Raw genomic sequence first — 17,153 nt, 5'->3', positions numbered from 1 at the left:
TAGGGCAGTTGCCCAGGTGGCAGATTCCTTATCTGTTGTTTTCCTAGCCTTTTCTTAGGTGATTGCAAAGAAATTGGAACTTTACTGAACATCTCCCATGGTAAGTTATTCCAATCCCTAACTCCCCTTCCTATAAATTAATATTTGCCCCAATTTGTCCTCTTGAATTCCAACTCTATCTTCATATTGTGATCTTTCCTACTTTTAAAGACACCAGTCTCTCCACTGACAGCTCGGAACATACCATTTAAAGAAGTCTCTTGCAACATACTATTTAGTCGAGCAGCTTGTCTCCTTTCTCCCAAGTCTTTCCAGCCCAAACTTTGCAACATTTTTGTAACGCTACTCTTTTGTCAGAAATCACCCAGAACAGATCGAGCTGCTTTTCTTTGGATTTTTTCCAGTTCTTGAAGCAATAATCCTGGTGAGGGTGGCATACACTGGAACCATACTCTAGTTGGGGTCTTACGAGAGACTTATATGCCTTCTCCTTTGCATCCTTACTACAACCCCTAAACACCCTCATAACCATGTGCAGAGATCTGTACCCTTTATTTACAATCATATTTATGTGATTACCCCAGTGAAGATCTTTCCTTATATTAAGACCTAAGTACTTACAATGATCCCCAAAGGGAACTTTCACCCCGTCAACGCAGTAATTAAACTGAGAGGACTTTTCCTATTCGTGAAACTCACAACCTGATTTTTAACCCCATTTATCATCATACCATTGCCTACTGTCCATCTCACAACATTATAGAGGTCATTTTGCAGTTGCTCGCGATCTCGTAACTTATTTATTACTCTGTACAGAATACCATCATCTGCAAAAAGCCTTATCTCTGATTCCACTTCTTTACATATATCATTGATATATATAAGAAAACATAAAGGTCCAATAAAAATGTCTTGAGGAATTCCCCTCTTAATTATTACAGGGTCAGATAAAGCTTCACTTACTCTAATTCTCTGAGTTCTATTTTCTAGAAGCATAGCCACCCATTCAGTCATTTTTGTCAAGTCCAACTGCACTCATTTTTGCCAGTAGTCTCCCATGATCTACCATATCAAATGTCTTAGATAGGTCAATCGCGATACAGTCCATTTGACCTCCTGAATCCAGGATATCTGCTATATCTTGCTGGGATCCTACAAGTTGAGCTTTAGTGGAATAACCTTTCCTAAGCCCAAACTGCCTTCTATCAAACCAGTTATTAATTTTGCAAACATGTCTAATATAATCAGAATTAATGCTTTCCCAAAGCTTACATGTAATGCATGTCAAACTGATTGGCCTGTAATTTTTTAGCTTTATGTCTATCAACCTTTCCTTTATATACAGGGGCTACTATAGCAACTCTCCATTCATTTGGTACAGCTCCTTCATAAGTACTTCAGATATGGTACTATATCCCAGCCCATTGTCCTTAGTATATCCTCCAAAACCGTATCATTTCCAGCTGCTTTTCCAGTTTTCAGCTTTTGTATCTTACTGTAAATGTCACTGTTGTCATAGGTAAATTTTAATACTTCTTTAGTATTAGTCACCTCCTCTATCTGGACATTATCCTTGTAACCAACAATCTTTACATACTATCAATCAATCAATACTGATCTGCATTTAGGGCAGTCGCCCAGGTGGCAGATTCCCTATCTGTTGCTTTCCTAGCCTTTTCCTAAATGATTTCAAAGAAATTGGAAATTTATTGAACATCTCCCTTGGTAAGTTATTCCAATCCCTAACTCCCCTTCCTATAAATGAATATTTGCCCCAGTTTGTCCTCTTGAATTCCAACTTTACCTTCATATTGTGATCTTTCCTACTTTTATAAACGCCATTTAAACTTATTCGTCTACTAATGTCATTCCACGCCATCTCTCCGCTGACAGCTCGGAACATACCACTTAGTCGAGCAGCTCTTCTTCTTTCTCTCAGTTCTTCCCAACCCAAACATTGCAACATTTTTGTAACGCTACTCTTTTGTCGGAAATCACTCAGAACAAATCGAGCTGCTTTTCTTTGGATTTTTTCCAGTTCTTGAATCAGGTAATCCTGGTGAGGGTCCCATACACTGGAACCATACTCTAGTTGGGGTCTTACCAGAGACTTATATGCACACTCCTTTACATCCTTACTACAACCCCTAAACACCCTCATAACCATGTGCAGAGATCGGTACCCTTTATTTACAATCCCATTTATGTGATTACTCCAATTAAGATCTTTCCTTGAAATGAAATATGGCTTAGGAAGAGGGCTTAAGGTGGGGCTGAAGGGTGCGGGAGAAAGTGTAACTGTCTTGGAAAAGTACCTTTGATTAAATTTAGGATTGAGTTTAGGTTGGCTGCATTATTGTTTCTGAGGAAAGTGATAAATAGATCGAAGAGTATGTTGGGTTTCTCTGAGATTTCATTTCAATACAAGAACTTACTGATTTCCATGATTATAATTTTTACAACACCCCATTTATACTTTATTCTTTGTTAAAAACCTCTTAGTATGTATATTCCTTGTATTATTAACTATTGCCATGACATCTCATTTCACTTGTTATTCTTTAAAATAACATTTTCTTAGGATTTCGCCACAAATGATCTTTGCTCCAATACGGCTGATGATGACCCCTAGATGGGTCGAAACTAGTACCGTGTAATTTGTAATTTTGTGAATATATTGTAGTATTGAAAAGGTGGAAACGTTTACGTTGTTATTATTATTACTTATATATTATTCTCAGTTCAATACGGACCAAAAACATGAAATTCATAACCATCAATGACCTCCAGAATCCAAGATATCTGCTATATCTTTCTGGAATCCTACAAGTTGAGCTTCAGTGGAATAACCTTTCCTAAAACCGAATTGCCTTCTATCGAACCAATTATTCATTTCACAAACATGTCTAATATAATCAGAAAGAATGCCTTCCCAAAGCTTACATACAATGCATGTCAAACTGACTGGCCTGTAATTTTCAGCTTTATGTCTATCACCCTTTCCTTTATACACATGGGCTACTATAGCAACTCTCCATTCATCTGGTATAGCTCCTCCGACCAAACAATAATCAAATAAGTACTTCAGATATGGTACTATATCCCAACCCATTGTCTTTAGTATATCCCCAGAAATCTGATCAATTCCAGCTGCTTTTCTAGTTTTCAACTTTTGTATCTTATTGTAAATGTCATTGTTATCATATGTAAATTTTATTACTTCTTTGGCCTTAGTCTCCTCCTCTACCTGGACATTATCCTTGTAACCAACAATCTTTACATACTGCTGACTGAATACTTCTGCCTTTTGAAGATCCTCACATACACACTCCCCTTGTTCATTAATTATTCCTGGAATGTCCTTCTTGGAACCTGTTTCTGCCTTAAAATACCTATACATACCCTTCCATTTTTCACTAAAATTTGTATGACTGCCAATTATGCTTGCCATCATGTTCTCCTTAGCTGCCTTCTTTGCTAGATTCAATTTTCTAGTAAGTTCCTTCAATTTCTCCTTACTTCCACAGCCATTTCTAACTCTATTTCTTTCCAGTCTGCACCTCCTTCTTAGTCTCTTTATTTCTCTATTATAATAAGGTGGGTCTTTACCATTCCTTATCACCCTTAAAGGTACAAACCTGTTTTCGCATTCCTCAACAATTTCTTTAAACCCATCCCAGAGTCTGTTTACATTTTTATTTACCGTTTTCCACCGATCATAGTTACTTTTTAGAAACTGCCTCATGCCTGCTTTATCAGCCATATGGTACTGCCTAACAGTCTTACTTTTAAGACCTTCCTTTCTATCACACTTATTTTTAACTACCACAAAAACAGCTTCATGATCACTAATACCATCTATTACTTCAGTTTCCCTATAGAGCTCATCTGGTTTTATCAGCACGACATCCAGGATATTTTTCCCTCTGGTTGGTTCCATCACTTTCTGAATCAGCTGTCCTTCCCATATTAACTTATTTGCCATTTGTTGGTTATGCTTCCTGTCGTTCGCATTTCCTTCCCAATTTACATCTGGCAAATTCAGATCTCCCGCTACAATCACATTTCTTTCCACGTCGTTTCCCACATAGCTGACTATCCTATCAAATAATTCCGAATCCACATCAGTGCTACCCTTTCCCGATATGTACACTCCAAATATATCAAGTTGCCTATTATCTTTAGAAATGAGCCTTACACCTAGAATTTCATGTGTCTCATCTTTAACTTTTTCGTAGCTTACAAATTCTTCTTTCACCAGAATGAACACTCCCCCTCCCACCATTCCTATCCTATCTCTCCTATACTGCTGACCGAATGCTTCTGCCTTTTGAAGATCCTCGCATACACCCTCCCCTTGTTCATTAATGATTCCTAGAATATCCTTCTTGGAACCTGTTTCTGCCTTAAAGTACCTATACATACAGTTCCATTTTTCACTAAAATTTGTATGACCGCCAATTATGCTTGTCATCATGTTATCCTTAGCTGACTTCTTTGCTAGATTTCAATTTTGGGGGGGGCATCAGATAGAATTGTGATTCTGGTACAATTATTAACATTTCACTCTGTTTTGAAAATACTTACGAGGTTTGATTCATAAGTCATGGCAGCTATTTTTTTCTTTCTCAAAAGTGAGTCAACTGAGGAAATCTAATATATACATTTGAAAGAATGTGACATGTACTTTTGAAATATTACCACTAATTGGGAATGTTTTGAGAGTCTAGAGTGGCATGCACACATCCTCGGGTAATATAACTGAGTTAATAATAATAATTTTGTGTAGCTATTTCTAGTCGAGTGCAGCCCTTGTAAGGCAGACCCTCCTATGAGGGTGGGCGGCATCTGCCATGTGTAGGTAACTACGTGTTATTGTGGTGGAGGATAGTGTTATGTGTGGTGTGTGAGTTGCAGGGATGTTGGGAACAGCACAAACACCCAGCCCCCGGGTCATTGGAATTAACCAATGAAGGTTAAAATCCCCGAACCAGCCGGAAATCGAACCCGGGACCCTCTGAACCGAAGGCCAGTACGCCGACCATTCAGCCAACGAGTCGGACATATAACTGAGTTGAGAAATGGGGATATGGGTATAGAAGTCAGTCATTGCCATTTTCCTTATAGGTGATCTTGAATGCTATCAGATATAATCATTGACATACCAACAGACAAGTTAAGGTGCCTAAGCGTCGTTGCTCAGTTATGCAGAGATATATAGCATAGAACAGGCATCGTCAATCGAGAGCAAAATGCCTATGGAGCCAGTTTGCTCCCCACTCTCGAGGAATGAGAGCAGCTTAGCGAGCAAGTAGGGGAAGTGCATGATGTAGAGTGTACTGCAGACCAGTAGTGCAAGGGTATAGCATATCTTTCTGGACAGGTTAGATTGCGACACGATACGCGTGAACTCTGTGAGGTGACAGTAGCGTGTTTCCACCTTTATTCTCACACCACACGACGTTCAAATCTAGTCAGTTAATGTTGCATTTACTATGGAAGAGAGTTCAGCACAGCGTAGGCTATCGACACCAACAAGTTTCAAACCTTCCTGGGAAGAAGAGTATTTAATAGTTCAAGAAAATAACGCAGCAAAATGTTTAATATGTAATAAAATATTGAATCCCATTAAAAATATTAGAAGAATATGAAGAGGTTTTAATGTCTCTATATGACGATTTTGAGAGAATATTTCATGATATTCAGGCATTAGAAAAGTATCTGCAGGTGTTCGCTATGCCCTTCTCAGTGGATGTGCAAACTGTTAGACCAGAACTGCAGCTAGAACTGATTGACTTCCAGTGTGATACTCAAATGAAAGTTAGGTTTGCAAACACAAACAGTTTGACTGAATTTTTTCTTCATTTTTCATGAGAGAGATTTCCTAGATTGTACGCATTTAATGGTCATGTATGTATATTCGGATCAACTTATTTATGTGAAGACTTTAAAATGTAGACACAGAAGTAGGCTCACCGATGAAAACTTGAAATGTTTTGAGATTAGCTAGTACGCAAACGATAGTACCAAACATTGATACAATACTATCTAAACGAGCCCAAAGGTCTTACACCAATGATATGTTTCAGTTCGCTTGCTGAATTTATTGTCACAGTCATAAATGCCATTCAAATATTGAAATGTATGTTAATGAGAGTGCAAAGAGTGTGTACAAATCACATAAATTGTATTTTCTTTTGGTAAATGTACATGTCTCGAAGCTTCAGTAAGTTGTGAAAATGTGTTTATTCAGGAAATATTGCACACTGCTGTATATTTCCTTGAATAATTATCTTGTCCTGTTATACTCTGTAATGTGTGTTCTGTTTGTATCACATGATCCATGCTCCAAATTATTATTATTATTATTATTATTATTATTATTATTATTATTATTATATTATAAAATATATATATAATATATTATTATAAAAGCTGTTGTTCATATGGTAACATTTCCAAGCGGCAAGTACAGTACGACCACAGTATGCAACCCGAATGTCCGCTGCTCTCTTGTCTCATGACAAACAGCCGTCCTGAGCGGACCAAGTAACACCTGCTCCCTAGAGCAACTACGTGATGACTTCTGGCATAGAATGTTAGACAGTACTAGCTTGTACCCATAGTTGACGGGACAATCATATAGAATGTGCAAAGTTACCTAACTCCCCAGCTACTTTCCACCAGTATTCAGGCATGCTGTTTTATTCGGAATGCAGAAGTAATCCCATCTATCAGAGATTGGCAGCAGAAGAGACAAATCACATCATAACAATGGACAGTGTAATGTTACTGTTGATCAGTTTTATGAGCTTTCGATATGGTAAGCCTTCACACTTAGTTTTCTTCCTACTCTGTGATATTAGGGCATCTAATATAAAGGGAGTCCTTCCTTCTTTCATGACCCCCTCTTGTCTTATTCTTCAAGTGATCGTTTCTTTATGGTTTTTTTCTCATTTTTTGTAATCATCTTCACAATTTTCCTTGTCGATGTGGGCCGATGACCATGCGGTTTTACACCTTAAGACAATTATGACCAAAACCATTGCCAGTCAACACGATTGAGTAGTATTTCTATTATTAACAATGCTCGGCGTTGATATGGTAAAACTGTATGAGACATACATGATCAGAAATTGTATTCTCTATAACTTTTGTTATGTACTACTTTCCGATAGGACCAATAACAATAGGTATTTAAAAATTAAATTTTAGGTGGCTTCCCCTAAACTATCATTTTATCCTGCGTGAATAAAATTATTTATAGCCTAGACTGTAGTGCCTTATTCCCTGACTTTACATACCGATTTTCATTCAATTCTGTTCACCTATTTTCTCATGGTTCGCGTTGATGTGGACTGGCAAAAATCGAAATTCATTAATATCTCTGTTATCAAAGTCGGTAGAGTAAAAATGTATAAGACATACTGTAAATAATTGGTAATTTAATTCTATATAACTTTAGTTATGTAGTATTTATCGATAGGATCACCAATAACAGAGGTATTTGAGAATTAAATATTAGGCCTTCCCCTAAACTACTGTTTCACTCAGTATGAATAAAATTATTTATAGCCTAGACTGTAGTGCCTAATTCCCCAGCTTTACATACCAATTTTCATTAAATTCTATTCAGCCATTTTCTCGTGATGTGTGTACGTGTATATACATACAGAGATGACAGAAAGTTAAAAAGTGCATTTCCATGTTACTGTGCACACGGCTGATACAGCAATTAAGAGATATGAATTTCATTTTGAATGGTCTGTATTGAACTGTGATTTTGTATTGAAAAGGTGGAAATATTTTACTCTTAATTTTTAATTTAATTGATACAGCAATACCATTAATTTTAAATTCTGACCCCCGTGGGTGGAGGATGCAGATGTAGATTACACTAACGGTATCCCCTACCTGTCATAAGAGGTGACTAAAAGGGGCAATCAAGAGATAATGTTTTTAGAACAATGAGAATACTTGAGATTAGTACCATTACGTGCGGAACACCATGGGTCGACGTTACTTGCGGCTAGTACCACCTTGGGAGGAAAACCATGGGTCTATGTTACATAGAAGCAGTACCATTATGCAAGAAACACTGCGGGTTTGGGCCTTGTTTGTGATAATGGTCATCATATGTATTCCACTGGTCGGTGCCACTGTGTTCAGAATGGGTCTGCGTTACCTATGAGCAGTACCACTTTATGAGACCTGTGATTAATGCCACTACATGGGAAACACCACGGGTTTGGCTGACGCCCATGATTAGTATCACTATGTGAGTAAAACCATGGGTCTGCATTTTCTGAGAGTAGTACAATTATGTGAGGAACACCATGGGTTTGTGTTGTCTGTTGTGATAGGCATGGGTCTACATTGCCTATGATTAGTACCACTATGTAATCAACACCACGGGAATACCAGCGCCCGTGATTAGTCCCACAATGTGAGGAATACCATGGGTCTGCGTTGCTTGTGAGTGGTGCCATTGTGTGTGACATACCGTGGGTCTACATTACCTGTGATTAGTTACCACCATGCGAGAAACATAATGAGACTACATTACCTATGATTAGTACTACTATAGAAAGAACACCATGGTTCTGCTTTACCAGTGATTAGTACCATTATGAGGGACCAGTGACCTGGAATTTGGACCCCTTTAGATAATGAGTATCATTCCAGTAATTAAAGCATTGTCAATTGGATCCACTGATCTTTTTTGTTTCACAATCATTTTTTCATCATAATTCGTTTTAGATTCTGGTCAGTGGATACATTTTAAAGTTTTAATTTTCGTTTTGTCACCTCGTACCATTAGGGGCCGATGACCTAGCTGTTAGGCCCCTTTAAACAACAAACATCATCATCATCATTTAAAATTCTGAGCAATGTGCAGACAAAACTCTTTATTTTATATGTACAGGGTGAGTTTTAAGTCCACTGACAAACTTCAGCTGACTGAAAATGGTGCACAAAAGTTTATATCACCTTGTGCCCGGAAACGCATAGTTTCCACGGTAGATAGCTCTGCAGAATGACATCAAACAAAGCGCCCTGGCACACAGTACATGGCCTGAATCTCATCCATGTCACAGCAGATGTTGAAAGTGGCCTCTATAGGATGCAATGCACGCGTTCACATTTCGCATCGTGGATTGCCTCACTTGTTCTGGCCTGTGTTCGAATAGCATCACAGGCTACATCGACATGCTGTTCAAGGGTCTCAACATCAGGAACAGGCTCACCGTACACAATGTCTTTCAGATGCCCCCACCAGTAAAAATCCAGGGTGTTTAAGTCCAATGATCAAGCAGACCATTCAACAGGGCCTTCACGTCCTATCCAATGTCTGAGGAAGATATTGTTGAGGTATCGGCGAACAGTAATGCGGAAGTGGGCTGGCACTCCATCGTGCTGCAGCCACATTGCTTGTTGTATTGCCAAAAGCAGAGTGTTTTGCAGGGTGTCAAATGCGTTTTTCCATTCAGGTGTTGTGGAAGAAGAACTGGTCCAAGCAGGTGGTCGCCAATAGTTGGATAATTATTATCCCTGCCCAAACATTGATGTGGAACTGCTGCTGATGAGACGCTTCAACCATTCCGTGAGGATTTTCTGTAGCCCACAGATCGTGCCTGGAGTTTTTACCAGAGTTGTTCTCAAATTCATGGGGAACATGTTCCTCCACATCTGGTGTACACGCAGTCTGCGGCCGCCCTGCACATCTTCTTTCACGAAGGACCCCATGCTCATACAAACGTTGAAAAATGGCTCCAAATATTATGTGATGGGGGTGGTGCTGTGTCTCAAGGTACGTGGCTTTGTGCATCCGTGCTGCCTCTCGACTGTTTCTACCTGCTTGGCCATACACGAACACCATGTCGGCTTGTTTCTGGAATGAGTACCAGACCATTGTGCTTCTACATTGCATAAATCACACTAACTGCAACACACAAAATGCACACAGCACGTTATGTGAGAATATCGTTAGTCCTATCTACCGTGGAAACTATGCATTTCCAGGCACAAGGTGATGAAACTTTTGTGCTCCATTTTCAGTCAGAAATCACCCCCTAAAGTTTGTCGGTGAACTTAAAACTCACTCTGTATAGAAAAGACCTGTAGAGCATGTGTCATTGCTGTTTAAAGGGTGACTGAGAAGTTATGTCATTCCTGACATCGTAGGATGTAAGAGAGAGAATTGATTTTTTAAATGTTTCATTATCCTAAACTCTGTCTTTCTTAAATTTATATAATGGTGCATCATAGTTAGACCTATTAATAATTCAAAGCATGACCTTATTACACCTTTGAGAGAAACAGTTTTTGTTTCATTTTATACATTTGACCTTCATAAATATTTTAAATTTTGTGAGGAATGAAGTCTGTCTTGTTTATGTTGTAGAGCAAAAACGCTGCAGTTGGAGAAAATGAAGGTGAGGATTATCCATGAAGTTGAAGCAACTGAACAGGAAGAAAAATGCCTTTCAGAATACAAACAGGAAATGGATTTGTTAATGCAAGAAAAGATGGCTCATGTTGAGGAATTAAGGCAGATCCATGCAGATATAAATGCTGTAAGTTATTTGTAATGTTGACTTTTCATATATTTGCTGTTTGTTAATATAATTGAATTTTGTGTAAAGAAAGCTCAATTACAGATGGAAAATGTGATCAAGCAATCTGAAGAGTCTCGAAATAGAGCACTGGATACTGCTAAACGAATCCATGAAGAATACCGTCCCCTTAAATTAGATATTGATCGCATGAGACGTGACTATCTTGGTTTAGAAAGACTTCCAGAACTTCATGAGGAGGAAGGAGATCTCATAACACCTGAGTGAGTAAAACCATATTCCTACAAACCAGGTTGCAATGATTTAAATAGTGATTTTTATCATGATTTAAATTATGATTTAACCCATTCCAGTCTGGGCATCAATATCCCTAACAAACGTTCAGGACTGGGCATTTTTAAGGGTTAAAAATAATAATATCTCTGTACATATAGGAGATATTTTCATGATTCTTTTTCTTTGTTCTTATTTGAGTATGTAGTAATGAAAAATTTTGTTTGTTTCACATCAGCCTCCTCTAGGGACACCATGACCTTGAAGTCGGTGTTGGGGCTTGTGTGCTTGTTGATCCCGAGGGCTGTGCCAGCTCAGGGTTACCCATGCTGGATAGGCCTCGGTGTAGGGCCAGACTAACAAGGTGTCCCCCGAGTTGCTTGAGAGGTGTCCGTGCTCTTTATTCTTCATCACTATTTCTACCCTTCTATTCTCACCATCTTTAATTTCATTCCTCTTCCTGTCTGGCCACCCTCTCTGCCTCGGGTAGATTAGGTTAGACATTACAGAAAAATAAAAAAAAATTTCAAAAAATTAAAAAATAAATTAAAAAATTATTAAATTAAAAAAATAATTAGGTTAGTACGGAGGTTTTATCCTCCCCCAATCACAAGTTTCGGGTCGTGGCGAGGTGATGCATGGCTACTGGGAGAGTAGTTCCAAGCGACCCCCTCCAGATACCGGGCGCCCTCTGGAGGAGGTCGACCTCATATTTCCGTGAGTACTTTTACAAAGGGTGGCACCCTTCAAAAAACAGCGTCAAATATTGGTAAAAAACGTAAGCGGTATACTCCAGTTCCTGTAGACTACATGAGTGACGAACGTCTTCCTCGATTCCTGGTTGCTTCCAGGGTCGATGGTAAAAGTTTCCTTGACGAATGTCCTTTTATGATAAGTAATTCAATTGAAGAAATTGTTGCTGGTGAAGTCGACGAGATGCGCAAGCTCCGAGATGGATCCGTACTTATCAAGACATCTATGGCTGAACAGTCCAGACGGCTACTTAAAGCCAAGTTATTCGGTAACGTAGAGGTGAAAATCGAGAAGCACCAAACCCTTAACTCCTGCAAGGGAGTTATATTCCACAGGGATTTGGTTAAGTCTTCCGATGATACAATGATCCGGTACCTAGCACGTCAGGGTGTAACTGACGTGAAGAGGTTGAAGAGGCGTGTGGGTGATAAGCTACTCGATACGGGTGCTTTCATCCTTACCTTCGACGCTGAGACCATACCTGAACGAATAAAGGTAGCAGTGTATCGCCTGACTGTTCGTCCGTACATTCCGGCACCAATGAGGTGTTATAACTGTCAAAAGTTTGGCCACACCTCATTGCGATGTACAGGTTCGACGACCTGCAAAATGTGTGGGAAGTGCGAGCATGCTGGGGTTGAATGCACACCACCACCTGTGTGTGTCAACTGCCCGGGTACGCATGCTCCAATCTCCAAGGAGTGCCCCACATTCAAGCGGCAGAAGAAGATCCAGGAGATAAAAACGCTGGATAAGCTATCTTATCCAGACGCCCGGAGGAAGTTCAAATCCATGGCTGCTCCGGAGTTCTCCATCTCATTCGCGGAAAAGGTCGCAAACGTACGGATCACTCCACAGAGTTTTGTACAGAACACCGGTACTGAAAATGCATTGAAAAGTCAAAGCCAGCAACAAAATTCAGTAACTAAAGAAACTGGAGATTCAGCATGTGAAGCACCGAAAAGAGCGTTACTGTCGACGTTGCCTGGAAAGGGCCCTTCCCAGGAACGTTCGGCTGGGAAGTCCTCCCCCAACAGGGCGGGGGGAAAGACTTCCCCAAATAGGGCTGGAAAGTCCAGCCCTCCTTCCAATGCCCAGATCATAAAGGAGGAGAAGGTGAAGCCACAGAGCTCCCTCAAACAATTGGAGAAGAAGCCTTCTCCAACTCAGTCGGGGTCCACAGGATCACCGAAGAAATCCGGCAAGCCATCTGCCGGCTCTCCTCCCAAAAAGAGAGAAATGGTGGGCAAGAGCGAGAGGCCCCGACGCCCTCTTGTTCGATCACTTTCTGGAGAACCTAGTTCTCCCAGGAAGAAGGCCCACTGTTCCAGACCAATGAGATCACCGTCCGCGGAGGGTCCAGTCACTGCGCCTCCTTCTTCTGAGGAGACAATGGAGACTGAACCACTCATTGTCGTGGATGGTGACGACAATACCGACAACAACGGCGGAAAATGGCAGGTAGTTGACAAAAAGAAGGGCAAGCAATTGTTCTAATTTCGCAACACTACCAATCCACACAATGGCACTATTGCAGTGGAACTGCAGTAGTTACCACTGTCGCCTAGCTGAGTTACGTCAACTGATATCCGTCTATGCGGCCTCCATAGTCTGTCTACAGGAATCTTGTTTGAGACCTGGACACGGCACGACTATGAGAGGATATCGTCTTTATTCCAAAGACAGAGTAGCTGTGGATGGCGCGGCAATTGGGGGCGTTTGTACCCTAGTTCGCTCCGACATCTTCAGCGAAGAAGTACCGCTCCGTACTCAGCTAGATGCAGTTGCAGTTCGCACTTCGTTGCCAGTAATGACAACGGTTTGCAACGTGTACTTTCCACCGGATTATAACCTTGATATGCATGCACTACAAGATTTGATCGCTCAGTTGCCTCCTCCTTTCCTCATGCTGGGGGATGTGAACGCCCGTAACACACTATGAGGTTCTCCGTCTTCCTGTTCTAGGGGGAGGAAGCTCGAGCGAATGATCAACCTATTTGATCTTTGTGTGCTCAATACAGGGGAACCGACACATTTCAGTAGCGCGCATGGCACATTCTCACACCTGGATGTCACTTTGTGTAGCCGTGCGCTAGTTCCCCTGCTACGGTGGCAAGTTCACGACGACCTCTGTGATAATGACCACTTCCCGATAATTCTGTCTCTCTTGAATCAAAGACAGTCCGAAGTACCCAAGCGCTGGTTACTTCGGCGGGCAAATTGGCCAGAATTTACAAAACGCGCAGTGATGGCTGATAATATGCTGGAGTCTGTTGACGACCATGTCTCTTCCATTACTACTGGAATTTTGGCTGCTGCAGTGGAAACAATTCCTTCCTCGTCCGGTATTCGTCGCCGGAAACAGGTCCCATGGTGGACGGACGAAATTGCAGCAGCCATACGTGATCGCCGACGGGCTTTTAAGCATTATCGTCGGAATCCTACGATGGCCAATCATATCGCATTTAAGCGTCTGCGCGCGAAGGCCCGTTTTTTGATTCGAGAAAGTAAGAAAGCTACGTGGGAAAAGTATGTGTCCTCCATCACGGCACATACTCCGTCATCACAAGTGTGGACAAAACTCCGCCGTATTGTCGGAGTACAGAATGTGCCCTCAGTACCCGGAATCTCCATTAATGGAGATATAGTTACGATTCCTTCAGTCATTGCAGACCACATCGCGTCACATTTCGCAGATACGTCCAGCTCTAGGAGATACGACCCTGCATTTCTTCCAATTAAGCGCGAAGCAGAGGCGCACCATCTCTCTTTTGCCTCTAGTGCTTCGCATCCCTACAACGTGCCCTTCACAGAGTGGGAGTTGCGAAGTGCACTTGCGCTATGCAGAGATACGGCTCCTGGACCGGACAAAATCCATAATCAAATGCTTAAGCATTTGAGTGACAGATGTCTCAAGGATATCCTCACCCTATTCAACAGAATATGGAGTGAGGGAGTGTTTCCATCTCAATGGCGTGAGGGAATTGTAAGACCAATTCCCAAGCCAGGTAAAGATCCAAAACTTCTGGATAGTTATAGGCCAATATGCCTTACAAATGGCCTCTGTAAGCTATTTGAAAGGATGGTTAACCGGCGTCTTGTGTGGGCCATGGAAAGGGAGGGCCTCTTGTCTAACTACCAGTGTGGTTTTTGCTCTCATCGGTCTGCCACTGATCATCTGGTCAGACTGGAGAGCGCCATTCAGGAGGCCTTTCTCCGGAAGGAACACCTAGTCGCCGTGTTTTTTGACCTGGAAAAAGCTTACGATACTACCTGGCGATATGGGATTCTCTCCACTCTACACCAGTGGGGATTTCGGGGAAATTTGCCGACGTTTATTGAGAACTTCATGTCCCTCCGTCTCTTTCGAGTCCGAGTAGGGAATGCATTTTCTCAATACTACGTTCAGGAAAATGGAGTACCTCAGGGATCGGTACTGAGTTTCACGCTGTTCGCAATCGCCATCAACGGCATAGTTGCCGCTGTTGGGCCCGCAGTCATTCCATCGCTGTATGTAGACGACTTAGCTCTACATTACAGCTCCGGAAGGGTGGCGTTTGCAGAGAGACAGCTACAGCAAGCTATTAACCGAGTCGACAGATGGGCCCTGCAACATGGTTTTCAATTTTCAGCAGCGAAAACCTCAGTTGTACACTTCTGTCGGCGTTGGCCTGTGCATCCCGAACCAGAGCTCCGCTTGCGAAACAGTGTCTTACCAGTGGTTGACACCTGCAAATTCCTGGGTCTCCATTTTGATAAGAGACTTACGTGGCAGCCCCACATCCGTCAGTTAAAGGTTGCCTGCATGAAGAGACTTAACATGCTTAAGTTTCTCAGCGGCACTTCGTGGGGGGCTGACCGTGCGGTACTGCTACGATTTTACACGGCGACGGTCCTCTCCCGAATTGACTATGGAAGTGCGGCTTATGGCTCAGCATCAAAATCTACGCTGAGCCTTTTAGACAGTATTCACCATAGTGGAGTAAGGCTGGCAACGGGTGCTTTCCGTACTAGCCTCATTCCCAGCCTACTCGCTGAAGCGGGAGTTCCACCTTTACGGATAAGGAGGCAGCAGTTACTCCTAACGTACGCTGCCAAAATTCGTGAAATGCCGCTACATCCAAGCTATCAATGCATCTATCGCACCCAATACCACCAGCGGTGCCAAGACCGGCCGAATGCCACACGGCCGGTTGGGTTTCGGATTGATAGCTTGTGTCATGATTTGAATATTGATATCGGTGGTTGTCTTGAACGAACTCATAGCGAGGTACCTCCGTGGTTGGTTCCGCGACCGGATATACGTCTAGATCTGCTCCGTGGACCCAAGGTGAACACGGATTCCTCCGTTCATCGGAGGTATTTCCAGGACTTTGTTCACCAATATCCGGCCGCGAGACTTATCTTCACGGATGGTTCTAAAATCGGAGATAATGTTGGTTGCTCTTTTGTCATTGATGATATGAGTACGAAGATCTCGCTCCCTAAAGTATGTAGCGTGTATACTGCAGAGCTTTACGCCATCTTAGAGGCTCTGCAGTTTGCACTGTGTGACGAAAGAAGCCACTTTCTGTTGTGTACCGATTCGTTAAGCTCTCTGCAGTCTGTTGAAACCTGTTTCTCGCAACACCCACTGGTGCAGCAGATACATGACCTTCTAGCCAGGTTAAGCGATGCTAGCACCAGAATTACTTTCGCGTGGCTTCCAAGCCACGTTGGGATTGCGGGAAACGAACTTGCGGATGAAGCAGCAAAGGAAGCTGCACTTTTACCTCCAAGACCCGTCAATGTACCTGCTAAGGATATTTGTTCTCAGCTACGTCGAACCATCTTGGCGTTCTGGGAATCGGAGTGGCTAGATATCCGAACTCCCAACAAGCTGAGAGCAATTAAGAAGACAACTACCGTGTGGCGGTCCTCTTTCCGACCTTCATGGAGAGAGGCCATAGTACTGTGCAGGCTGAGGATAGGTCATTTACGATCCACGCACTCTTATCTCCTAAAGAGGGAAGACCCCCCAGTGTGTTCTTGTGGTGCCGAATTCACCGTGGCCCACATCCTCACAGTGTGCGCCGATCTCTCTGGCCTAAGACGGAGCCTCGGCCTGCAGGAAACACTCGAACGCATACTAGCCGATGACGCGACTACTGCTGATCTCGTCATCCGCTTTATGTGCGACAGTGGACTTATCAAGGGTATGTAAATTACAAGTGTACTGTTACTCAGGGAACGTACGTTCCCTTTTGATACGTTAGTAATCCTTTCGGCCTAGTTTTATAATTATTTTTTGTTTTATTTTGTACTGCGTTTCCAAATTCCTTTGTTGAATAAATAATTTTGTTTTATATTTTAAATTTCTTTTCCACTTATTTGTTCAAAGAGGATGATTACCTCGTTGTACTTCCTCTTTAAACAAAAATCACCACCACCACCACCTTTCACATCAGCTAGCACTTGAGATTTTAAAAGTGTTTGTATGTTATACCATGTTTTGCAAATTAAAAAAATCTGACAGTCTACTAAATAAGTACAGTTTTCTTAAATACTATT

General features: G+C 41.8%; 1 protein-coding gene across 2 annotated transcripts in view; it reads left to right on the top strand.

The window, feature by feature from the left end:
* The window catches only part of LOC136858477 (zinc finger C4H2 domain-containing protein), a 93,460-nt gene that overhangs the window by 22,206 nt on the left and 54,101 nt on the right, over nucleotides 1-17,153 (top strand). For both annotated transcript variants that reach the window (XM_067138045.2, XM_067138044.2), the window contains exons 2-3: nucleotides 10,406-10,577; nucleotides 10,662-10,840. In XM_067138045.2, the coding sequence (XP_066994146.2) occupies nucleotides 10,406-10,577; nucleotides 10,662-10,840 (351 nt within the window). The remainder of the gene's footprint in view (nucleotides 1-10,405; nucleotides 10,578-10,661; nucleotides 10,841-17,153) is intronic.

This window comes from Anabrus simplex, chromosome 1, assembly GCF_040414725.1.
Source record: "Anabrus simplex isolate iqAnaSimp1 chromosome 1, ASM4041472v1, whole genome shotgun sequence".
Taxonomy (NCBI): Eukaryota; Metazoa; Arthropoda; class Insecta; order Orthoptera; family Tettigoniidae; genus Anabrus; species Anabrus simplex.
This window is presented reverse-complemented; position numbering and strand designations above follow the sequence as displayed.